This window comes from Stegostoma tigrinum, chromosome 16, assembly GCF_030684315.1.
Source record: "Stegostoma tigrinum isolate sSteTig4 chromosome 16, sSteTig4.hap1, whole genome shotgun sequence".
Taxonomy (NCBI): Eukaryota; Metazoa; Chordata; class Chondrichthyes; order Orectolobiformes; family Stegostomatidae; genus Stegostoma; species Stegostoma tigrinum.
The window spans coordinates 10,691,661-10,718,538 of NC_081369.1; the positions used below are offsets into that span (position 1 = coordinate 10,691,661).

A 26,878-nucleotide genomic window follows, 5' to 3' on the forward strand; every position below is an offset into this window, starting at 1 on the left:
GGAATTATGGTATTGAAGATGGGAGTTGTAGTCAATAAGTTGAACCTGACATAGGTACCCTAGTTATCCAGATGTTCCAGGAATGTGTATTAGGCCCAGGAGAAGGTGTCTGCTCAGGATCTCTTGTGCCAGTAGACGAATTGCAAAGGGTCATGTCAATTTGGTAGGCTAGAGTTGTGTGAGCCATGACTAACCTCTCAAAGCACTTCATAATTACAGAGGTCAGAGCCATTAGGCAGTAGTCATTGAAACACACAACATGATTTTTCTTTGGAACCAGGATGATGGTGGTCTTCTTGAAGCAAGTGGGGACTTCAGTTGATGGATCTGCATTGTGGACATCATTGAGTTTTCTTTTGATTCTCTCCGACATGTTGCTGATAGCATGAGATTACATGGTTTCTCCAATTCTAAAACTTTCATTCACTGTTTATGGATTCATCCTTTCAGTGTCTCTGAAGGACTTTTTTTTCTTTTTTCCTTTCAACAGGGAATTTACAGAGAGAGCAACCTTACAGATGAAAGGTGATGGAAAATAGCTATCTGCTAGGGATCTTCTTTTACTTCTCCACGCATGAGTAGGGAGAGAAAGAGAGATGTGTTCTTTTTAACTGCAGCGTAGATGTTTCTGCTATTTTACTCAAAGGCAAGGCTGTATATGCCTGCCCAGGAACGAATCAGGCAGTTGTCACTATACTGAGTTCTCCTGAGCCCCACAATAAATGTTGCTGATTCGTCTGGAATTCTCCCTTAACTGCTTGAATAAAGCAATATTGCATGTATAACTCAGTGTGTTCCAGTAATTTATTTTTAAAATTATGAATGCCGTTGTATGTAGCGTCCTTGGTTTAAGGTAGTATCTTTTCCCCTACGATGAATGACGTCTTGGTGAGTAAGCAAATGTACCAAAAATTTACTGGTGCACATCTAACTATTGTATCTTTTAAAGAATAGACCTTGAAAGTTATTGACTGTGCCCACTATAGCAAAGATAAAATGTAAAAGTGCCAACTAAGAAACTGCAGTCTGTGCCATCCTTTCATTTTGCCCTCATCCCTACTCATCTTTGTGCAATGAAGCATCTAGTACCGTCTATTGCAATTAATTTGTGCAGAGTGCCTATTTCTGAGCTTGTGCTTCTAATTATGAAGATGAGTGATGGGATTTGGAAAACCTTCCTTCCCTTCCTCTGCTGTGGCCTACAATGCATCTGGAATGATAACTTGAGTGGCTGTCCTGTAGATGACCAGGTTGCTAATCAAAGTACATTATGGAGGAAGTTCAGAATCAGGACAAAGGAAGAAGGTCAAGTATCCTATGGGAAAATTCTCTTTTATTCATGACTTTTATTGCATCCATCTTCAGCAGTGCGAACTCATCTATTAATGGTAGCCTGCTTCCAGATTTGAAGAGTTCCTTATGAAGCAGCTTGCCCTGCATGTAGATTAGGTGCAATTTTCAATGTACCTTGCTGAATTCATGTGAAGCTTAGCATAGATTTCATGGTAAGAGAAAGAGATGTACGTAGTATGGAAAAATGGACTTCATAAATCTGAGGGATATAACACTTACCAAGTGTACCAGTAGAAACAAAAGGAAGTAAATAATGGGGGTTGCTGTTATTGGAGGAAAGGGAGGGGTGAAATCACGAGTACTAAGTTTTGTCAGTTCTGCAAATATGATCATGTGATAGAAGCCTGAGTAAATTGTAAGTAGGTTTTAAAAGAAAGTTTTACCTATTATGCAAATTGTAAGAAAGTTGCAAACACAAATCTCATCTTGGAAGCTCTGTTTAAGTTAGTTAGTTTCTTCCTATGTCATACTGATTCTAATGAAATCAGATCCCTGCCGTTTACATGCTCTAGTTTTACCTGCTGGTGTCAGCTTGACAACAGCTCATTAACCATTACCCCCACAGCCACTCTAAAATCTACATCTGTAGAGAAGAATACCTCTTGAGAACTGGTCACCTACTCCTCCAACAGCTCCATAACACTGTATTGGGAAACTGAATGGGGAGCTCTAATAAAAGATTTTTTTTTGCACCAGTTTTGACATCAATTCTTGACTAAAGGTTTCACACTTTGAAAATTGCAAGCTGCATTTTAGTCAGGTTCCCTGTCCTCCAATTATAAACATGAGCAGCATGACAGGTTGCCCATTGATGAAATGCCTCACTGGGGTAACAAACTGGAAATCAAGCCCAGCTGTCTTTCAGAGTTGTCACCAAAGTTAGAAATGTTACCGAAGTACACAAAGTTCCCAGTTTACCTCTTGGATAGATCCAGGTTAATAGAAAACAGGTTTCTGTACTTATCAAGAATTATTATTTGTTACAAATAAATAAATTCCAACCACAGATAAACAACCTTGAGTGTTGACACATAGCTCAACTTTGACCAACCCTCCTAAAATCCCCAATACACACATACAGACAGACTAATGCATAACGGTGTTATGATAAACAGAAAAAAACTGGGGAAGCAATTCAATTGTCACAATCCATATCATCCATTCACATATTATCCTTTACCTATGGTCACAGACAAGCTGCACATTGGTGGAACGGTAGCATTTTCTGTTGACTAATACCCCTAGCTACCCTAAAGACATTTTAATTGTCAAATGGCATACAATCTTGCATTGCTTCCAAAGCTTTTAGTTCTGTCTGCTTGACTATGTTGTACTCGTAAATTGAAATGAACTCAGGAGCAAGACTGAACACAGCATCTCTAAAAGCCTTTATGCTATGATGGACTGTTGGCTGCAATATTCCATAATGGTCTCCTGGTAATGCTTGGATGGATCCTCAAATGAAAAACAGAGCTATTAACCTTCAATGTCACTGACCCAATGTGTCCACTTACTCCAGCCCAAATGTCATGGAGTTTTGTGACTGTCTCCCTGTAGACACGTAGGGTGGAATCTTCCCAGTCCCTTAACAATGTAGGCACTGACAGTTGAGGAATCATGACATGATCAGAAAAAGTTAGATTCTCAATCTTGAAGTAAAAATGTCTGGTTCTGCAACCATGATTTGAATGACATGTTGAAAATTTGTCTAGTGAGTTGCGGAAGGCATATTTTCATACATTTGCATACAATTTGTAGTTAATGTTGCCTCATTGATATACCTTTTTCTACTGTCCCATGCATTGGATAGAAAGTAGACAGCAACAGTTCCCAACATGGAAATCAGATCTGTAAAGGAACAGCTTCCCCTCACAATCCCCTGACTCCTATCTGTGGACCTTGGCATTGGACACATGCCAGCCCTACTACGTTATTGTTGCACATCCCTGACTCACTTACAAGTGTTCCTTTCGTTATAAGGCCGCTGCCAGGAAATTTTGGGTGCAAGAACAAAACACCCATCTTGGATTGGACCAGCGTGTATTTCAGGACTCCTTGCTTGTTGTACTAGCCCTCACTCACATTGCGCCCACTTGGATGCTTACATCATCTCTGCCTTGTCATGCCTTAACCATTTTGCACTGTACCAGTTCATTCAGATCTTAAAGTCTCACTGTACTTCTGTCTAGCCTTGCTGTTTATAGCAGACACAAAGCCAGCAAGAACACTGTATTGTCAGCAAGGACCAGTCAAGGAGATGGATTTGTTGCTGTACAGCATCCTGCTACATCAGCGTTTGCCGTTACACCATGTTTATGGTGTTTACATGGAATATACAGTGCACTGCTTCAACCAAATGGCTATGTCCCTCTCAGTCAGTGGTTACTGGATGAGTTAATCCCATATCAATGTGCCATGTCATTCCAACGCTTAGACACTGTTAGTTGACTACTATGTGTAGTGAGAGTCAGGGTTCTACATTTCTCTAGTCTTGAGAGTGGTTGATGGTCAGTCCAGCAGGTTGAGTGCAACCAGTCCAGTGACTTGCAGTAAGTCAGCTGGGGAGTTGTACGTACCAGTGTGGGGCTAGTCTACAGGGGTCTGCTCAGTGAAAGTTAATTGGAATCATCACGGGCCAGTATTTTGGTAGGGAAGGTGAGAAAGTCAGTTCTGGGATTTGGAGGTAGCATACTAAGATGGAGAGGGGTAATAATCATGAAGCAGGGTCAATTCAACATACAAGGGTGGAAGACAATAGTGCTTTGGGACATATGGGTTACCGCTGGGGGCTGCGTGGTCATTGATGGTCACAACCATTTGGGAAAGGAGGACAGTGCAATACAGTGTTTGGCATGGCTATGTTGTGGGGCCAAGTCCCGGGGTAATGTTGAGAGATGGAAATATAATTCAGAGTGGGTGTGAGTGTGTACAAGGTAAGGAACGATGGGTTTGCCAGGACGTGGAAGGACAAAAGGAATATAGATGTTCTGAGGTGAGCCCTTGATTATAAACTTAAGCCAGTGACTCACTGTGCCAAGTGTGACCTGTGTTACCTTCCATTCTCATCCAAATTATGAAGGTGTGAAGGAAGTGGAAAATGGCTGTAACCACACACAGAGTGGCCAAAGTAAAGGGTTTTTTCCTGCATACTCCTCTTGAGTGATCCGAGGGCATTGAAGGGAAAATTACGTTGAACAGGCACTTACACAGCACAGATCGAAAACATTTATAATCATAGTACCGTGCATGTGTAATTCATGAGGTGTCCAATTGTGTGGGATACAAATTCTGGCCACAAGCAGTTTTGACCACATCACAGGTCTTAACAGATTGACCATTTCAGTGGAGGATAACTAATGACAGGTGACCTTAAAAGTCACACCTGTGGGCCAAGATCCACAAATAAATTCAAGACTCATTGGCTAAGCAAAGCCATGGAGCTAATTTCCTCTCACCTTGAGCTGTAAATATTCACCAACAAGTTTTTATATACAATGTTACCTTTCTTGGGTGACATGGGGAGTGGGGGTGCATGGGGATACGTTACAAGGCATCAGTAATCATGTAGATTTTACATATTCCTGCTGCATTTATGTGACATGGCTTCCGCTGCATACATTGGAAGAAGGTTCCTCTGTATCAAATGTCCATTTAAAGACATTCCATTGCCCTCTTTGCCAGAGTCCTAAATGTCCCACCATATGTGGCAAACTGTCATCTGTGTACATTCAAATGTTGATTGCTCACATTATTAAGAACGTTTTCTGTTTCTGATATTCTGCAAATGTTTTCATTGGAACCATGAGCAATGGATTCAACCACAGCAGTGGTTATTGTTTCTGTGGCTGCAGTGCTATGAAGATGATAAGAAATTGAGTGTGATCAAAAGCATCTGCAAGCCTAGGACCAGCAGCAATGTCCTGGAGCTGTCAAACAGCCTGTACACAAAGAAGTCACAGTTAAAGTTCCCCTCCGGAGATGGAGGAGGTAAAAGACACTTAGTGTTTATTATTCTCAATGCTATTTCCTCTAAACGAAATACAGTTTTGTTGCAGACTAAGGATGCCCCAGGGTACTGATGCGGAACAATACCCAAGTGCTGAAGCAGGATCTGTGCCTTGGATGGGCTCCCTATCCTGGTAGATATCAATGTGACACCTGTACTAAATTTTTATTCAGGTGGCTGCTTCCAAGAATCCATTGGGAATATGTGTGGTATCTCACAACCCTCAATCCACAAAGTCTGTTACAAATGAAATGAACCACTTTATCTCATTACCCATTAAGAGGACATTTCTGTAGCTCCCAACATTGTGGGATTTCCCCAAATGCAGAGCGCCGTAGACTTTACATACATAGCATGACAGTGCCATATCATAATGCAGCAGGCCTCATCAGTGGAGGCTTTCATTCTGTCAAAGTACAAGTCACCTGTGATCATCATGACAGTTTAGAAGTGTGCGTCATGTCCCCTGACAGTTGCCTAATGCCTTTGTTCTTGATAATGCCCATTTTCCTACTTTATTTCAAAGGTGAGATATCTTACAAGAATGTCTCCGGGAAACTAGGAAACCTTTTGCAATCATGGCTGATGACACTGTTAAGCCAACCCTTGACTGAGGCCAAGTATAGATACAGTGCAGCCCATTCTTCAACTAGGCCATCCTGGAGCTAATTATAGGTCTGCTCAAGGTGAGATTCTGATGCTTGTATTGGGCTGGGCAGACTTTGCAGTACAGTCTAAACAGAATGTGCAAACTACTCTGCTCTGCATAACAGGAAAATGCAAAGAAGAGATGTAATGGATGCTGAAGAGCTGAGAGGAAGATAAGGACATTGAACAGGAGGAACATCATATTCACTTTAACATAGCATAACAGTATCAGGTGCAAGAAGTCAGACAGAATTTAATTGACATCCAGTTGCAATAGATGTGAGCTGGGTGCAATGATCATTGAAAACAATAAAGACTGCAGATGCTGGAAGCCAGAGTCTGTCAGTGTAAGGCCAGAAAAGCACAGCAGGTCCGACAGCACAAAAGGAGTCGGACAGGCAAAAACCCTTCATCAGGACAATGCAGTAATCAATATACAATTTAAAATTTGTTGTTGCTCAAAACGCAAGTGGTCACTGTTTGTTCCCAGAAGCAAATGCAGCTTTTTAATGTGTTTTTCTATGCTTTCACTTTTGTTGAATAAACGTGAACATTTTAACGATTTAAAGCCTTACCATTTTGTGATGCTCCCACATTTAACAGTGAAGAAATATCATATTACGTTGGCCTGAAAGGAAAAAAGTAACTCTGCCTAGATAGTGACCTCAGATAGAATGATGTGAAGGATATGTAGGCTCTGTAGCTCTATTATTGTAGGTGCAGTTACAATGACAGTGGATCAAATAGGTGATGATGTAAAATAGCAATACATTTATGATTTTATTTGTATTTGCTTGAGTGATGTGAGTTTTACTGGTTAGGCAGTATTTATTGCTCATCCCCAGCTGGCCTTATGAATGTGATGGTGAGCTGCCTTCTTAAACTGTGCAATCTATTTGGTGTATGTACACCCACAATATGTTAAGGATAGAGTTTGGGAATTTTGACAATTGATACTGAAGAGTTTTCCAAGTCAAGACTGTGAATGACTTGGAGCAGAACTTGAAGGTGGTGGTGTTCCCATGTATTTGCTGCCCTTCTCCTTCCAGATAGTAGTGGTTCTGGGTTTGGAAGGAGTGTTGAATTTTTTCAGTGCATTTTGTAGATGATGCTCAGTACTGACAATGTCAATGAGAATGTTTGTGATGTGGTGTCAGCCAAGTTGGCTGCTTTGCAAGTTTTTTTAATGTTTAATGTTTAATCCAATATGGAGCTGCACACATCTAGGCAAAAGAGGAGTATTCCATGACACACCTGACTTGTGCCTTGTCGATGGTGGACTTAGTTTGGTGAGTCAGGAGGTAAATTATTTGCTAGAGGATACCTAGCTTCTGACCTGCGCTTGTAGCTGTAGTATTAAACTTATACTTGCAATGATGTGATACCTATGCCAGCTATGTGCCAACAGGAATTTTCTTCTTCCATTCCCCTGTATTATGAAGGACAGCTTCTGACGTGATCCATTGCATACCTGAACTTTAAAAATTACACCAGTGCTGATAATCCCAGAAGGTCTTCATAGTGGCAAGTACTTCTGCCATTGTTGAGTGCATGACAGAGTAAGCAGGACACCATAGAGATGTTGTACATATCTGATGAGGAAAAATGTGGAAAATCATCAGAGAATACCCACTAGGGCTCACCAGTGACTCCATCCATGGAACACCGTGAAATTGACACTTAGCTGATTCCTGCCAAAATTTAGCCCATAGTCTTCTGGCAATCTGACATTTGGAGATACGTGTGTCTTTTGCCAGTGTGCTGTGTTGGCAGCATGGTGTCTTCATCTACAGATGCATGCCCATTGACATTGCTTCTTCACAACAAGCCCTCGCTCAGCAGCAGGTTCCATAACCTTCTGGCCCTTGGTGAACTTCTCCCCTCTCATTCTCCTCCTTACTGGAGGAGGAACTTCCTCAAAAATATACTATGCCCATTGGAACGCTCATCTCAGGGTCCAATACTGTGGTATCAGAAATTTATTTAACACCAATCTTTAAGCTCCTTTCCAATGGCAAATATCCTCTAGTGAAGATTCAAAATGACTATCAAAATAACTTTATTAAAACATTTCTCCAGATTTCCTCAATAGACCTTTCTAATATACTGAGCTAAATCCCAAATATGTTTTTTTAAAATCCGCTCTTGCAATGTCTCCTCATATCTAGTCTGACTCCATCTGAATGTTTTTCCTGTTGATATTGGATCAGATCAAGCCCGCTCAAGCTATATCAAGGAGATAGCTGAGACTCTAACTTTTATCTTACTTAAAGGCAAATGTGAGGCACTGTGTACCAAATATGGTTTGATTGGTCCACTACAAGGTTTCAAGCAAAACACAGCTTATTGTTGTAACACAGTTTAAATACAAACAACAAAAAAAATTGGCATAACATTAACCCTCCTGAAATGCTTAAAATATATATTATTTAACTACTAATAATAAACTTTTCCAATACAGCAATATAAACACACATTGGCAATGACAAAGTAAGTGAAACAGATTTTCTCATCTGCAATCCAGGACAAAGGAACACTGAAAGAAATAATCTAGCAGCTGAGCGAGCGCTCTACTTTTTTTGCTGCAGTCAGCAGTATCTGTCAGCTTTAAACTCCCGATTTCAACTGAAAGCAAAACTAAAACCCTGGGTCTGTGTCAGCCTGATTCCAACCAATCTTTTTTTTTGTCTAGTTAAAAAGAACAGCTCAAAGCTGTTTACCCAATGCTTCTGAAGCAGACATTCCGTCACCACTGGCAACACCTCTCTGCAAGAGAAACTGCACAGAACAAATCCCTTCTAAAGGCACAATACCGCCATGGCTATGTTGTAAATCCTGGGACGATGAAATGTGGCCACTTTTCAAAGGCTCAGATCTGTATTGATTTCAGACTCAACTCAAGATCTTCTGTCAGTTGCAGCAATTAGATTTCATTGACAGGAAACCCAGTTGATCATGAGAAGTCATCAATTTTTTTTCAATATTAGGAACCTTGACCCAGAGGATTGCTTATTTCCTTTTGTCCTTTTTTTTCTAAACATCCTCCCTGTAGAAATTTATTTTGTGTTCTGATAGCATCTATATTTGTGATTCATGCGATATAGTTTTAATTCAGAGGTATAGTTTTGTCTTAGACATTAACCAGTGTTTCCCACTTATCTTAAGATGAATGGTGTTAAAATGAATAGATTATTTTGAGTTCATTAAAGAATCCTGGTGAGCATTTCTTTTATCCTGGATAGTACTTCAAAAGAGATTTGATTGGCCAGTTGATGATTGAATCAACATTCCTGCCACAGCCAGATAATCCTAGTAACCATCATCACCCTTGCCTACCAAGAATTGACTCATCTCCACTTTAAAAATATGCCAAGACTCTGCTTCCGATGCCTTTTTAGAAACCGAGTTCCAAAGTTCCACAGAGTTCCTGACCTTTTCTGAGAAATTTTTTGTCTCACTTCTTTTTAAATTGGCCCCTTTTAAATTTACCCCGATTCCAGATTCTCCACTCGACCAAGCCCCCTCAGGGCCAACAAAGTCATGTCTGTATTGTATAAATGAACAACAAATCAAAATGTCATCATAACAATGGAAAACAAAACTATCAACCGTTAAATATTAAATTGTTCATTATATATATTGTGAAATTTGCATAAAATGGTAGTTTGATATTTGATACCTTGATTTTTCCTGCAACTTTGTGGACACTCATTGCCAATTGAATATTCATAAGACAGTAGTCTTTTATGTGTTGCTTATCATTCTTTCCTTTTTTGCCTTTGTGTCATTCCTGCAAGCAGTTGGATCAGCTCTGGTCCTAGCCATACATACTATCATATTCATGAAACTGTATTCATACCATGAGGTGAATAGGTGGCTTCGTGAAGAATGGGCACCTTTAGGTCTAAAATCAGCTATAAAACATCCAGGTATATGAAATTTGAATATCTTCAGAGGTATAACAATTGTGTTCTTTTAGATTGCTTTATGTTATCCTAATGATTAGTTTAATCCTGATGCTCTTGCAGGTATTTCATCATGTGCATCTGATCCAGGCAACATTGCTGGGGGCAATCCACAGCAACTGGTTACCTTTCCAGACAACTTGACAGTAAAAGGTACAGATTTTATCCTTCGTTCTTTTCACAGGTGTAAAATAATGAGTGCAGTTGTTTGATTACTGTGGAAAAAGGGATTGGTGACTTAGTGTAAGAAAACACAACTTTAATTCATATTTATCTAGATTGCTTTAGTGACAAGTATGAGAGTTTAAGCTAAAGCGTAAAGCTAAGGGTTCCGTGTTCTGTTCATATTAGAAGTAAGTGTTGTCATGTATTCAAACAGGATAGTTTTTAGAACATGGGAACTCTTTTCTGCAAAGTTACGTGATTCTTGTCAAAATTATACATTAATACCTTTGACTATTAATGTACTTGTTTAGGTGTATAATTCATTAAATCTCTTGTGCACTATATCTTGTATTAAAACCTAGAATCCAGAGAATTATCTTAGGAAAGCTGGTATAGATTATAAGTAGAATTGCTGAAGTTTAAATAATGGTGGGAAGGAGAAGTAAGATATTGCAATATTGAAAGGATGGTGTGGTTGGGAAATGAGGAAATAGGAATTTTGGGATTTGGGATATATAGGTGAAGAAATCTTTAATTGTTGGAGTGATGTGAGGAAATTTGAGAGTGTTGAGAATTTACAAATGATGGTCCAATGTTATGGGAGCAGTAAGGGATGATAAGAATCTAGAGTTTTGAAGGTAGGGCTGTTACTGTGGGAGAAAGGTACATTCTGGAGAGTAGGCACAGGGAAAGGTACTCAACATGTACTGGGAGTATGTGCACGGTTGTGACCGGTAAGTAGGGCATAAATTATTGAAGCAACTTACTTCATTTTTAGCCTGTCAGTGAAAATGCAATAAACACAGCAAAGAACATAAGAGTATGTGGGATTGGGAAACAGCAGGTCATATCTGATGGATCTGATTGACTTTTTTGAATTACTAAAATAGTGGATAGGAGAATGTCAATGTTATTTTAGTGGGCTTCCAGAAACCATTTGATAAATTCTTCATAAAAAAAAGTGTTAGCTAACCTGTAGTTCATGGAATTGAATCTAAGCAAATTATTTATCCAGTTAGGAAATTTAATGTGCAGAGGGAGGCAGAAAGCAGATATAATGGGAAGATACTCCGATTGGAAAGATGCGATTAGTGGTATCAGCATCAGTTTGTATTAGGACCTCCGCAAGTCATGATATACAACAAAGTCATAGATGGTGAAATAGGAAGTCATTCAAATTTACCTTTGACATATAAAAAAACACATTATTAGCAATATAAGTGGACGCATAAAATTAAAAAGCAATTTTGGTAGAAGTTCTATGCCTGCGTGGAACTTCAGAATTGTTGAAAAAATGATACTTTTTTTGAAGCTTTTCATCTTGCAGTCATCAGGACAACTCACAAGAATACCAGTGTAAGGGGAAATCATTATTTAAATGGAAAGAGAATGCTGATTGGTTGGCATACTGACATTGATTTGTAGCAGTTTTGCCATTAAGAATGTACCAGGCAATGACGACTGACAGTTTAGATTAGATTCCCTACAGTGTGGAAACAGGCCATTCGGCCCAACAAGTCCACACCACCCCTTGAAGCATCCCATCCAGACCCATTCACATATAATCCACATACCCCTGAACACTACGGGAAATTTAGCATGGCCAATCCACCTAGCCTGCATAGCTTTGGACATGGGAGGAAACCGGAGCACCCGGAGGAAACCCACGCAGACACAGGGAGAATGTGCAAACTCCACACAGACAGCCACCCAAGGCTGGAATCGAATCTGGGTCCCTGGAGCTGTGAGGCTGCAGTGCTAACCACTGAGCCACCGTACTGCCATGTTTTGTTAATATTTCAAACCAGGAAGTTGACTTCAGTCAAGGCACTGCCTGTAGAAATGAAGCAGCAAATGGCTGTCACCTGTCTTGTTGTGTTGAAACATGTACAGTATTTGTCTGCAACAAATGGAGTCAGTCTTATTAATTTATGCATTTTCCAGTACACAGGGGAAATCTGACTGAGAATCCTAAATTGGTTGTCAATGTAATTTCTTGCACATTTATCCAGCAGATATTTTCCAAGTTCTGAGGAAGGGTCACCAGACTTGAAATGTTAACTCTGTTTTCTCCTTCACAGATGCTGCCAGACCTGCTGAGCTTTTCCAGCCACTTTGTTTTTGTTCTTGATTTACAGCATCTGTGGTTCTTTTGATTTTTAAACATTTTCCAATTGTGGAATCATATTTAATGTTGGACACTGTGTTAAGTTTTGCAAGTGTATGTTGATTTTGTATGATCAATGTATTTTATGTTGTAAAATGTAGAAGAGAAATGCTGTTTGATACAATTGCCAGTCTTTGGGATGTGTAACCCAGATATGTGACAGCACACTGAAATTTCTAAACCACGTTACTCTTCTGTGCGATAGGCTGAACGTCTTTTTGATTTGATAGTAACATGCTTTAAGTTGCAAATGTCACTTATATTGATACTATTCAGTATCGGCGAAATAGCCAGCTTCAAGTTATGCTCAGGCTTTGCTGGATAATTCTGAGTGTGTGAAGAATTATGCTAACAAGCAATTTAGGATTGGTATTCTTGTGAATTGTTGTAATGAGAGTAAGCTAAGAAGCTTTAGCAAACTTTGTCATTTTTCCAGCAATTTCCAACTGTTAGTAGATTAACTGAATAGGCTAAACTTTATCAATTTGATTTTATTGAAGTGTTAATTGTAGAAGCCACGCTTAAGCTATACAATTCCCTGACTATAGCGCACCTGCAATACAGAGAGTGGTTTTCGGCGCTACACCTTAGAATATAAGCGAAGAGGCAGGAATGCAGTGTAGCATTGCCAGTATGATACCTGGACTCCACCGGTCAAATTATGGAAATGCATTATATAATCTATGAATGTACTCTCTCGAGATCTTGTGGTGCAGTGATAGTCTCCCTGCTTCTGAGCCAAGAGGCTGGGGTTCAACCCCCATCTGCCCCAGAGATGTGCAATAAGATCTCTATGCAGGTTGTCTAGAAAATAACAAAAAATGTACTCCTTGGATTTAGGAAAGCTAAGTGATGGTATGGTTGCTATTTCTAAGATATTAAGGGGAAAAGATAAAATAAATTATTTTCACCAGTTAAGGAATATAGCATGAGGTGGTTTTGTCTAAAAATTAGAATTAGAACTTGCAGGAGAGAAATAGGAAACAATTTTAAGTAGTAAAGATTTGGAATTGTCATCTGCAAACAGCAATTGATACAGATCATTTGTTAACTTTAAAACCGAAATTGATAGGCTAAAGGTATCAGAGAATATGAAGCTAAGGAGGGTACTGTACATGGAGTGAGGTCATAGATCAAGCATGATAAAATTGAATGGAGAAACAGCTCAAGGGGTCAATGACCTACCCCTGGTTCTATGGATGGATATTTGTGCCTTTCCCATGGTGCATTTGATTGTGGGTGGGCATTTAATCTGATGCGAGAGTGGCTGCCTCCACCATGATTAAGTCATACAACAGGAGGCTCAGTTGAAGTAATGCCCACTGATGGCCTTTTCCCATCATTGCTGCTACTAACCCAATAGTGTGCAGGGGGCTGGCTGTGCAAGAGCATGACAAGCAAACTCTGGTGATGCCCTCTTGGGGAAGACCCCTCATTCAAATGCATTCAGTGCTTTATGGAGAGATCCACCATTGGAAATGAGGGGCCTGCTAAAAGCCACAGTTCTGGCCTTGCATCCCCATTCACTGTCTCCTTAGATGATCAGGATGGGAAAAGCAGAGTGCAAATCAATTTGTAATCAGGAGAATGGACGAATGAGAATAAAGAATGCAAAATTTCAATTCTGCTTTTTCTTTCCATCAGCATTACAAAGCGAAATTTGATTTAGAACGTCCCTCTTAGTTAAAGAGATTCTAGTTAATCTATCCTATGGTTTCAAATGACAGTTAAACAATGTTCCCATGAAATCCAGGGACGCAAGTGCCAGCTGATACGAATTATCACTTAAACGTTTTAAGACACTTTATTTGCTGCATAACCAGGAATTTTAAAATTTATCATAAAATCTGGAAGCAGCAGTTTATGCAGGGGCACTTCTATCTTCCGCCATAAATTTGGTTGGGAATCAGTAGAAACTGTGGAAAAAAGACTAAGCTTTTTTTTAATGCCATTCCTCCACGGTTTTCACTGAAGTTCCAGCAGGATATTTATCTCCTGGACATTGCACGGCTGAGTTTGGATTTATGTCTGGGACTTTGTCAAATGTCAATGACACGTGTAACAAAGAATTAAACAGTTCAGCTGGGGTACTGCCCATTTGGGGTAGAGCCTTCTGCCATCTGTAGAGTATGTTTGGATGGCTCACTGGGAGTCAGCCCTCCCACATCTTGCTGATGATTCCCGATACACACCCTGTATTTCTTACCCTAACCCTTCAAAAACGACATCTGCCAACCTGTGGTCTGGATCACTTGCTCATCTTGGACATACAGTAGGTGTCAGAACTGCAGCAGATAACTCCGCACCTCAACACTGCTGAGCATAAGACTTGCCAGCCTCTGCCCAGCAGCTTGCAGTACACGCAACTGCCGCCCTTTGTGTCCTGATTCTGGACAAATGACTGCTGCTGACTCTCCACTGCATTTTTGGCTCACGGTTTAATGGGCCTTGCTCAAAGGAAGCAAAGTAGGTGTCTCTGGTTCACCAGCTGACAAGCAAGACTCTAATTACCTGTAAAAAATTGTGCACCTTGAGTCTGATGCTGAATCCTCATGATAAAATGCTTAAAAATATTTTGGGTTAAGTTGTAGCTGCATTTTATTGGCTTTTGAAAGATTGTGTAGATATTTTGAATGTACACTTCAGTCTCTCCAAAAGCTATTTGGGCTCTTAAAATAAAGTGGCTGGAAAACCCAGTGGCTGACATAATAGTATGCAAGCAGAAACAGTGTCTAAGCTAATAATGGAGTAGTACAGGGCTGAAGTAGCTGCTGCATGATGAGGATTGATCCATTTGTACTCCATAGCACCCTCAATGAAAGGCAAAACAGCAGAATATCTAGATATATCCAGGCACACTGATGTTAACCATAATAATTGACAACATATAGAAGTGATATGGTGTGCTCATAAGCTGCCAGTTAAGCATATAATGAATTATTTGCAAGTTACCTGACATCAACACAGTTCCATTAGCACACAAACTATAATATCTTTACTGTTGACTCATGTCAAGTCCCAGCATAGTCTTACAGCTCTCTTAGCATGGACAATATATATCTGAAACACACATTACAGCTGTAAGTTACAGCTGAAATCTTTTACAGACACAACTCCAAAGAAACTTTAAGCTTAAAAGCATTTCACAATCTAATGATATAATCCATAGTAATTTAACAATGGATAAGATGTGCTGCAACTTTAATATGCAGCCTTAATTTAATATATTCCTGCTTGTGCTGCATGTTGACAACTAATACTAGGAAAAAGCACTGGATGAGTCAATAATTGCTATTTTTTGACTATATTCGAGATAACCACCTTGAACATTTTTATTTTCAGAGGGCTTTGATGAAATAAGGGAATATGAGGCTGCAGGTGTCCTCAAAACTATGACCAGTATCATCCAGTTGGCATCCACATTCGAGCTTGTTTTAAGTATGGAAAGTGATATCTTTGCTCGTATTTTTGTTTCGCTACTGTAATATGAGGTTAGATGTTGCCACAGAACAAAGATCCACTTTGAGAAAAGCATTTGCAATGCTGGAGTGTACTGGGGAGAATTATGCTGTTCAGTGGGAATTTGAAAGATCTGAACGCCACTGACATCGCTGCCAATTCTTGCCTATCCATAACTGTTTTTGAGAAACTGTTGTAAACTGTCTTCTTATAGCACTGGAGTATAAGTGGTATTGGTAAACACACAGTGCTATTAGGTGGGGATTTTGATTCAGTGATGATGAAGGAACGGCGATATACTTCCAGGTGAGGATGATCAGTGATTTGGAGGAGAACTTGCATGTGATGATGTTCCTGCCAACCTGCTACCCTTGTTTTCATAGGCAGGGAGGTGGAATGTGTGGAAGATTCTATAAATAAGCTTTGGTGAGTTGTTCCATTGCTCCTTATAGATCAATGATGTGCTAATGGTGGAAGAAGTGCATGTTTATCATGGTGGATGAGTGCCAGTCATGCAGGTTACATTGTGCTACAACCAGGCAAATGGGGAGTGTTCCTTCACATTCTTAACTTGTGACTTCTAGCTGGTGGAGAAGTTTGGATGAGTCCGGTGGTGAATTTCTTGCCACAGAATCTCAACCCGCTAAACCGGCTCTCGTTACACAGTAAAGTGTGAAGTTGGATGAACACAGCAGGCCAAGCAGCATCTCAGGAGCACAAAAGCTGACGTTTCGAGCCTAGACCCTTCATCAGAGAGCTCCTGAGATGCTGCTTGGCCTGCTGTGTTCATCCAGCTTCACACTTTATTATCTTGGATTCTCCAGCGTCTGCAGTTCCCATTATCTCTCGTTACACAGTGTTTGCATGACTGTGAGACAGTGGGAACTGCAGATGCTGAAGTCAGAGTCAATATAGTGCAGAGCTGGAGGAACAAAACAGGCCAGGTAGCATCAGAGGAATAGGAAAGTCAACGTTTTGGGTTTACACCCTAATCAGGACTCATCATGATGAAGGGTGTGAACCCAAAACATCAACTTTCTTGCTGGTCTGATAGTGCCTCACCTGCTGTGTTCCTCCAGCTCCACACTGTTGACATGACTGTTCTAGTTAAGATTCTGATCAATGAAATATTGAAGAATTATCTGTGGTTTATTCATTCGTGATATGTGTGCATCACTGGCCAGACCACCTTTTATTGGCAATCCTTAATTGCTATTGAAGATTTGATGGTGAACTACCTTCCTGAACTACTACACTGTAGGCACACAATGCTGTTAGGAAATGACTTCCAATGACAGTGAAGGAACAGCAATATAGTTCCAAGTCAGGAAAGTGTTTGGCTTTTGGGGGAGCTTACAAGTTGCTGTGTTCTTTTGCATCTTCCACCCTTGTCCTTCTAGGTGGCAGAGATTGCAAGTTTACAGAGCTGCTGTTAAAGGTTGTTGGGAATTTAGTGACGGTGATGCCATTGAATATTGTTATAAAGCAGAGGATTCCTCCCCACCCTCTGAGAATTAAAACCAAAACACCCAAAGAGGAGCACCTTGCTGTGTAATCTGTTAAAAAGGATTGTGAAAAATGGTGCAACCTGCCTTTCAGCAACTTCTAGTGGTTAAATAAAACAAATCCCTGACACTCATTTAACAAACAATAAGTAATAATTTATTTATCTAACTCTAACAGTTCAAGCAAATTGACTAAAATATTAATAAATTGAATAATTCCCTTCTAACTACTAACTATTCCTGAATGAAACAAGATTCTAATAGTATGCTTCTCCATTGATTCTTCTGTGAGGAATATTCATTAGTTGTGCTGAAGGTACCTTTGTTCTTGAGATGGTGCTTTCTCTAAGACATAGAGTAGGCTGTGAGAGCCAACAATTCTGTCTTGAGAGCTGAGGGCTGTTAACTCTGGCGATGGCAATTAGCTCTGCTGTCTTTGCTCAACTGGTTGGCATGGTGGCTCAGTGGCTAGCACTGCTGCCTCATAGTGCCGTGGACCCAGGTTCGATTCCACCCTCCAGTGACAGTCTGTGTGGAGTTTGCACGTTCTCCCCGTATCTGCTTAGGTTTCTGCAGGTGGTCCAGATTCCTCCCATGGTTCAAAGATGTGCAGGTTAGATGGATTGGTAATGCTAAATTGCCCATAGTGTCCAGGGGTGTGTAAATTAAGGGATTAGTCATGGGAAATGCAGAGTTACCGGGTAAGGGTAGGGGGATGGATCTGGGTTGTGTGCTGTTCGGTGAATTGATTAGATTGGATTATATTCCCTACAGTGTGGAAACAGGCCCTTCGGCCCAACAAGTGCACACCGCCCTTTGAAGCATCCCACCCAGACCCATGCCCTCATAACCCCTGAACACTGCGGGCAATTTAGCATGGCCAATCCACCTAACCTGCACATCTTTGGACTGTGGGAGGAATTGATGTGGACTTGTTGGGACAAATAGCCTGTTTCTACACTGTAAGGATTCCATGAACTCTCCCTACATTTGTCACCTTGATGACATATCAATATATCTTATAATAGGATTGGTCCTATCTTGTAAGAACCATCAGATTTAAATTTAATTGGTTTTTGCTTTCTAAGTGCCTGGTTCAGATTGATTGGCTAAATTCAAAACTTGTTGTCTTGGTAAAAACTGCTGCTGGCCTGATAACCTTACTGCCTTTTGATACAAATGTTTCAATTCAGGTGCTGTCTATGTACTTGCAAACTTTCAAGCTGCTGCTCACATGAATATATGCAAATACTCCTGTGTTGTAGCTTCACTTGGGCTGACACCTTTTTTTTCTTGCACAAGTCTGTTCTGCTCCTGATATGCCCTCTCATACTTTTCATTGGACCAGGAATAACTCCTGGCCTAATAGTAATGGTAGAGTAGGGAATGTATAGTTCAAGAGTTTACAGATTGTGGTTGAATACAAATTTGCTGCCACACTTGTCAGATAGTGCTTCATGGATGCCCAGTTTTGAGTTTCCAGATCCATTGGAAATCAATCCAGTTTGCATGGTGGAATTGCTACACTGCACAACTTAAAGTATGTTCAATGTGTGGATTGGAATTTAGCTCTACAAGAACTATACAATGGTTGCTTCTATGATTACTGTCTAAGACTGTAAACACTGGAGATAGGCAGATTGGTGTGGATGATATAGCTGGTTCACAGGTGAGCGTGCTGCCAACTAAGGTTGAAAAACCAGTGGAAAAGCAGACAACTGAGGTGTTGCGGGAAGTGTATCCTGGGATTTTTCCTGACTGTGTGGTAATAAGGTCATAAAGCCACAGATGGAAACAAGAGGGGAAATCAAAGAATAAAAAGATAGGGAAATTGAAGTTCATTTATCAGAGATTATGTTCGATCAAATGGCAGAGAAAAGAAAGAAGAGGTGGAGGGCTGAGTGGATAATTTTTGTTCATGGAAATTAATTGAATTACAATGGATGAAAATCTAAAACAGTTGCATCTAAAATCATACACAGAAGAAGAATCTGAGTGTATTCCAGAATGTTATTATCTTAAACTTACATCTTGATGAGAAATGGAGATCATCACATAAACAGGCAGATGAGAAATCGATAGATGTTCATCAAGTTGCATTATTGTGGATTATTGAAAGGAGGTGTTGCTGGTGGCACATGAATTACCCATAGGTGGTCATTTGGGAGGTAGAGAAACTCAAGCTAGAACACAAAAGTATTTTTATTGATCTGGACTGTGTAAGGATAAGGTTGAATTTTGCCACACATATCCTACTTGACAGGTAATTGGAAAGCCTCAGCAGTGATAAAACCAGCACCCTTAATACCCATTCCCACATTTTAAGAACATTTTATAAGAGTCATAATTAATTACGTAGGATTCCTACCGAAAACAAAAAGTGGATATCAGTATTTGTTGACTACGATGGATGTATCCACTAGATTTCCAGAGGCCATTCCATTATGCAATATGACAGCTAAAAGAATTATAGAAGAGTTATTCAATTTTTTTCCCTAGATACGGACTACCCTCAGAGAAACAGTGGATCAAGGGTCAAATTTTGCAAAGTTATTCGAGAAAGTTATGGATAGCTTAGGAATTAAGCAATTCAAATCCACTGTGTACCATTCAGAATTTTAAGTAGCATTAGAACAGGGCATAAAACTTTAAAGACCATGTTGAGGGTCTATAGTCAAGGCTATCCAGAAGTTTGGAATATAGGAATTCCATTTGTACTTTTTACTATGGGGCATACACTTAATGAATCTACCAAATTCAATCTATTTGAATTAGTTTTTGGGCATCGGTTAAGAGGACCACTGAAATTAATGAACGAGAAATTAGCAAGTCAGTGTTTGGAGACCACACATTTGGATTAAGTGTGAAATTTTTGGGAAAGATTAAATAGAGTGGGGAAGTTGTCTAGACAACATTTGGAAGTAGCACAGCATGTCATGAAACAGAAAGCAGACAAGAAATCAAAAATTCACAATTTTACAAGTGGAAATAAAATGTTAATGTTACTTCCAGTGGTAGGTAAACTTTTAAAGGCAAGATTTAGTGGGCCTCATCAAATCAAAAGGAAATTGAGAGACATGAACTATTTAATAAGACTGTCAGATAGAAAGAAATCTCACAGAGTATGTCACGTGAATATACTCAAAAGCTATTTTGATAGGAAAGAAAAACAAAAGGAGAATATGTTACTGGTTAGAACATGGAGTGAAGATCCAAGTTCAGATGATTCTGAATTGAACATTCCTCAAACTAAATTGGACAATGAGGAAGTTCTCAAAAATTGAGATAAATTATCGAGTTGTCTTCCAGCAGAAAATTGAAATTACTGGAAAGAGTTTTTACAATCATATGGAGAGGTATGTGGGATTAAGCTGAGACGTACTAATCTGATTACGCATGATGTAGATATAGGAAATGCTGATCCAATTAACTAAAGACCTCATACACTTAATACTCTAAAGTTGGCACCATTTCAAAAACAATTGGAACACATGCTCAAAGTGAGTTGCAGTGAATTGAGCTCATCCATGATTTTAACGCCAAAACCAGATGATACCTGATGATAATAAGAACTGGTAGTGCTGGAGTCAGAGATAACAAAGTGTGTAGAGCTGGAGGAGCACAGCGGGCCAGGCAGCATCAGGGGAGCAGGAATGTTGACATTTCGGGCCAGGACCCTTCTTCAGAAATGGGTCTCAGTGTGGACGGTTGCAAAGTCAATGCATTTGCAAAATCTGATTCATATCTACTCCATATTTGGAAGAATATGCTAAGAAGGTGGGATAAACAACTTATATTTCTAAGTTAGACTTATTCAGAGCATACTGGCACATACCTTAATCTGGAACAGCGAAGGAAATTTCGGCTTTCATGACATCGAATGGACTGTACCAGTTTAAAGGCATGCCATTTGGTATGAAAAATGTGCCAGCAACATTTCAAAGACTAACCATTATTTCGAGATTATCCAATTATGTGGCATACATGGACGATTTGGTGATTTTTAGTCCCACACAGAAGGAACAATTGGAGCATCTGTTAGAATTGTTTGATCAACTTCAGGAGGTGATCTAAGTGATAAAAATGGCTTAGAATGAGTTTGCAAAAACCCGAGTCATGTTGCTGGGCCAAATGATTGGCTATGGAACGATGGCCCCATGAGGTGTGAAAACAAACGTTATTGAGGAGTTTCTACACCATCACTGAATGTTTGCAGCATGGTGCTCTACTGACTTAATTGTTGAAGAAGAGCAGAAAATTTCAGTTGGCAGAGGAATGTCACAAGGTGTTTGACAGCCTGCATGCTCTGTTAACCACTGCCCCAGTGTTAGCCACACCTAATTATGCCAAGCCCTTCAAGGTAGTTATCAATGTGAGTGATTTGGGTGCTGGTGCTGTACTCTTGCAAGAAGATGACAAGAAGATAGACTGACCTACTGGGTATTTTACCAGAAAATTGAAAAATTGTCAACAAAAGTATTCCAACATTGAGAAGGAGACCTTGAACTTAGTGTTGGCATTGCAACATTTCAACACTTATATTGCCAGTAATGCATCTGAGACAATTATATAGACTAATCATGACCCCTTAAAGTTTTTGGAAAAAATTAAGGATTAAAATTCCAGACTGTTTAGATGGAGCTTATTATTGTAGCAATTCAGTTTGAATATTATACATGTGGCAAGACAAGAGAATATAATTGTCAACATGTTGTCACAGCTTTGTGAAGGAAGGCAGAGTCATTCAGTGGCAGGGTAAAACTGAGTGAGATGGTCTATTGTAGTGAATATTTGCAAGTTTAAGGTCAATTTCATGTATATGCATTGTAATGTACTACTAATGTGAGAATAAAGGTTTTTAAAAACGAAGCCATCTTTGTATATTGATGGTTCCTTTTTTCAAGGGAGGACGTGTGATGATACTGTGGCTTTAAGAGGTTTATTTTGTCCTGACGCTTTTTTGAAGAGAGGTTTTAAGACAGAGGTGAGAGTTGTCTATTGAATGTGCAGAAAGTAAACTACTTCTGAGGCCTTGGTTTTGTTTTAAAATTAGGAACAATTGAAACAGCCTGAATGGGTGGGGCAAGTTCCCACAGAATGAAGTTTTTTAGTTTTAGTTTTTCAGTAGCACAGTTGCTGCTGGGCCTTAAAGCTAGTTTTGGAATCTGCAGTACACCTTTCCCTGCCACTCTGTCTTTCAGAGTTTTCTCTTGATGTTCTTCCTCCTGGTGTTGGAGTTGCATGTGAGAGAATGTGTTTTTCTGAATTTTCTTTTGTCACGGGTATGTTTATGGATGTTCCTATATTGGAACAGTTGCTATTTAGTAGTTAAGCAATTTAATATTCTGGTAAGTTTTCCAGTGGTGTTGTTATTCCAATTTCTTCTTTCTTTTGTTGGATTTTGACGATAGTTTATGAATAAAGTATGTTTTGCTTCAAATTTGGTAGTTTGACCAATCGAATTGCATCCGGAATGCAACGCCTTGCACTTGCTTTTAAAATAAAATGTTTAATTCTGCGTTATCTTCTTAATACATTTGAGGGTATTTGATCTGGCCCATAACAACACCTTCTCAACAGCACTTGCAGATGGGCAATAAATTCTATCCCAGCCAGCAATTCTCACACCCTTAGTTGACTGGACTTCACTAGGTAGTTCTCTTGTGCACAACACCAAAAACCAGCCTACAAATTGATTTTCTCTCCTTGATAACTGAAATATTCAGAGTTTGATATAGGTTATCAGTGACATATCAAGCAAAAGCTGAGAAAATGCTGATAATGCATACGGTAATGAGCAGTTTCTGGCTCAGGATTTCCTCTCCTTAAATTCGCTTTCCGCATCTAATGCACACTTGCTCTTGAAAAGGCTTTACCAATAGTTATTTGTGCTAGGTGCAGTGATACCAGGTGAAGTTCTCTCAGGACTCTAAGTTTAGTCCAAAGATCCTAAATGAAACTTTCCGAGTCTCCTTACAGCACTTCTTTTGATTGTCATGAGAGCATACCCCAAATTCAACTTCTCTAAAGAAGACCTGCTTTGGTAATTTAAAGCCAGGCATTCTGCCTGCATGAACAGCACAACTCAATAGTATCAGATGCGGAGGCCCAAGAAGAAATGAAGGACTGGAATGAGCCTGGAAAATTTATCTACAGAGTTGACACCCTAGGTTACAGATCTGCCCAGCAAGTAGTCTCTAAAAGAGCGATCTCCTCACATGAAGGTTTCATATTCCCAGGACAGGAACAAAACAATGTTAATAGCCTAAGTACCAGAGTTCCCCAAATGACAATCACAGCTTGTTCAGTTCTGTCTTTAAAAATATTAAGTTGTTCTATCCCCTGTCTGAATCCAGAAAACTTGTTCAGCTTTCTAGGTTCACAGTAGGGATAGAACAACTTAATAAAACCTTGCTCAGTTTTCTATCTAAGCACTGGTTATCATCTGCTTTTGAAGTTATATTTCTCTTTCAGCATGCGAAACATAATTTATAGTGACCAATTCAATGATAGATAAAATAAATAGGCTTTCAGGTAGTTGTAAGTTCAGAACTAGCATATTACTGAAAAGATGTTGCTGAAGCTTTTTGTCTTTCACTATTAAGCAAACAAGCGTTCAAGCCTTATACCATTTTTTGAATTACCAGGGAGCTTGGGAAGCTTGTGGTTCCCTGTTACTTTCTCATCCAAAATCTTTATGAATCAGAGTTGACTTGTCAACTAACATTCTTTTGTCCTGTAGCGTATTTTTGTGTGATCACTTGAAATTTGGCATTCTTGAATTTGACTTGAAGAATGCAAGATGAAAAGTTTCAACGTTACAGCTGTATTAAACTACACATCATTGTGATTTGACATAAGACAGAATGCTTCATTGGAGAGATTTATGCAGCTTTGAGATCCTGTAGGTGAACAATTCAGAGTAGGAGATAGGTTGAATCATGATTTCATGAAAGCAAAGGGGAAAATTTGATGAAGGTGGTGTATTTGCTACAAAAGTAGCTTCAGGCAATGCCTAAAATGCAAGTGAGAAAATAGATGGTGAGGCAAAAAGAATGATACAATGGAAGAAGAGAGAAAGATCTCTGAAATAGTATCTTTACCTGTAATCTGTCCAGAATTGTGAAAATACCATTCCTATTATGTTCCAGAAGTAGCATTGATGCAGAACCAGTGCTGATTCTATCCATCAAAGGAGATCTTAGTAGTTTCAACTAGTGATCTCTTTGCTAGCATGCAGTTACTTGACTATAAACTTCAACGTAGGAACAAGAAAGATAGAAGAGAGGAAAAAGGAAGATGACAATAGGTGAAGAGTGAATAGCTAGTCTCATTGTTATAATCTTCCAAGGATCCCAGCAACTTAAACATGATGAACTAGATGAAACACTTAATGAGTCTAACCCATGTTTCCTTAGCAGTTTGGGGATTTGACCATGTTGACTCTTGCAGTGCAGAAGATTCTAACTTTATTGAGAATGCAGTTAAGCAACTACATTAAAATGTAATCAATCCCTACACTTTCATACATTGGCAAATTTTGGCTAAGAATGTTTCCACCAACTGATGGCAATATCTTCCAGATGGGAAAAGATCTCCTGATGCCCTGAAGCTTCTGAACTTACTTGCTAAAAATGCCAGTTTTGTGGTGATTTAGACTTTAAATCCCTTGTACAGAAACTAACTGCTGATACTATTGGCTATGGCTCAGGTGGTGGCACTCATTTCTGAATCAAAAGATATGATGCAAACCCCACTCCTGGGCATGAGCACAAAAATTCAGGTGATGCTTGAGTGTAGTACTACAAGATTGCTGCCCTGTTTGAGATGTTACCTTGGGTTGGGGCGCTAACCTCTCAGATTTCATGGCGCAATTTTTAAAAAGACCAATGGAGGTCTATCTAGTGACTTAATTATTACTGACTGTTCAGTCCACAGCAGAAAATCAGGTTAATTGATTGTTACAACGTTGCTGTTTTTGGGTGCTTGTTGTGCGCATTTGCACATTGTGTACAGCAACTTTGTTGTGCGCAGACAACAAGCTTGTTACATTTACTCTGTAACAATGTTTCGCAAGCCCCAGACTGGGATTCCATTGGCTGTGAAGAGACTTCCGGTGTTTGTTAACATGCAAAAACGAATGCAAGTTTTTCTTTCTTTCCAGTAATTAGCTTACAACAACTGGAAATAACTCAAGAAGCTATTGTAAAGGAGCATACAGAATACTAAAGGCTTTCTAAAGCCATGTAGGGTCAGATCTGCTCTAACCACACCTCCCAAGCCCACTCTTGATAGAAATACCACTTAGTTGCATGTGGACAATTTTAGTTAGGTATCAAAGCTTTTCACCTGCTGGCCATGCATGTTCTGGAAATGAATATTTGAGTGATGGCTTAGGTTATGACATTACACTTAATGTGTTTTACATACCTTAGAATCTTAACTGCACGGAAGCTGTGTTAAACTACATCTTCTGGAATCAAAAACATCAGTCTTTTTGGTTCAATGGTTGATTCTCTACAGAATTATTAAGAAAAATCTCCAAATGTTCCAGAAAACATATTCCTTTACAGCAGCTTTTAAGTCAATGACTCAATAAGTCAATAGATTAGTGACCCTTTCCTACCTAGTTCATCACCCACTTTTCTTTTGCTAAACTTCATTCTTAGACATTCCTAGGTGAAAAGTGTGTAGTTGAGTTGCTTCTATACTATTCGTCATGCCACTGTAGAGCCAGCCACAAATCCACCGAAGAATGTTACCAAAATGTACTTCCTGTGACAGATAGTAGGAACTGCCGATGCTGGAGAATTTGAGATAACATGATGTGAAGCTAGATGAACACAGCAGGCCAAGCAGCATCAGAGGAGCAGGAAAGCTTGGTGTTTCGGGTCAGGACACTTTTTTGAAGAAGGGTCCCGACCCGAAACGTCAAGCTTTCCTGCTCCTCAGATGCTGCTTGGCCTATTGGGTTCATCCTGTACTTCCTGTGATATTTGTGGGAACTCATTTGATATCCATTCAACTCTTCTTCATGGTTGCACATGTGTGGTCAGTAACTCACTGTAGGAAGGTATTTACATAACATTTAATTTTGATTTTCTAGCAAGCTTACACCCTTTAAATTCAGCATTCTGTGTTTTTACTTTAATTGTACAAACTGTTTTATGCTTTATAGGCTGAAATAGCATTTTATCATATTAGAATTTGACTTAATACTGTTATTTAAAAGAAAACAAACAATAAATCTTATTACAAAATTGGTGGGTTCATTCACTAATATCACAGTGTATACTCAGTATTAAGTATATATTTCTAAATTTTCAGTCAGTGCTACTGTACTTATGGAGTCAATTATGAAATAAAGCAAAATCTAACTTTAGTTAAACGTTATTTATCATTAGTCAATGAAATGTAATTTCTTCTGAATCTTCTTTTTAGATCTTTACTATTTTTTGTTTGCACCAACACTCTGTTACCAGATGAATTTTCCAAGATCCTCAAAAATACGGATACGTTTCCTTCTGAGACGACTATTAGAAATGGTGAGAAGCAAAATGCAAAATGCAAAAATGCAAACTCTCTTACTCTTTTAAAAGCCTTTCTGCAA

General features: G+C 39.4%; 1 protein-coding gene and 1 long non-coding RNA gene across 2 annotated transcripts in view; one reads left to right on the forward strand and one right to left on the reverse strand.

Moving 5' to 3' along the window:
* LOC125459916 (diacylglycerol O-acyltransferase 1-like) overlaps window positions 1-26,878 on the forward strand; it is a 128,357-nt gene that overhangs the window by 58,615 nt on the left and 42,864 nt on the right. The window contains exons 5-7 of the mRNA XM_059651601.1: window positions 9,805-9,936; window positions 10,036-10,125; window positions 26,710-26,813. Coding sequence (XP_059507584.1) covers window positions 9,805-9,936; window positions 10,036-10,125; window positions 26,710-26,813 — 326 coding nt within the window. The remainder of the gene's footprint in view (window positions 1-9,804; window positions 9,937-10,035; window positions 10,126-26,709; window positions 26,814-26,878) is intronic.
* The window catches only part of LOC132210631 (uncharacterized), a 117,670-nt gene that overhangs the window by 41,288 nt on the left and 49,504 nt on the right, over window positions 1-26,878 (reverse strand). The window lies entirely within an intron of this gene.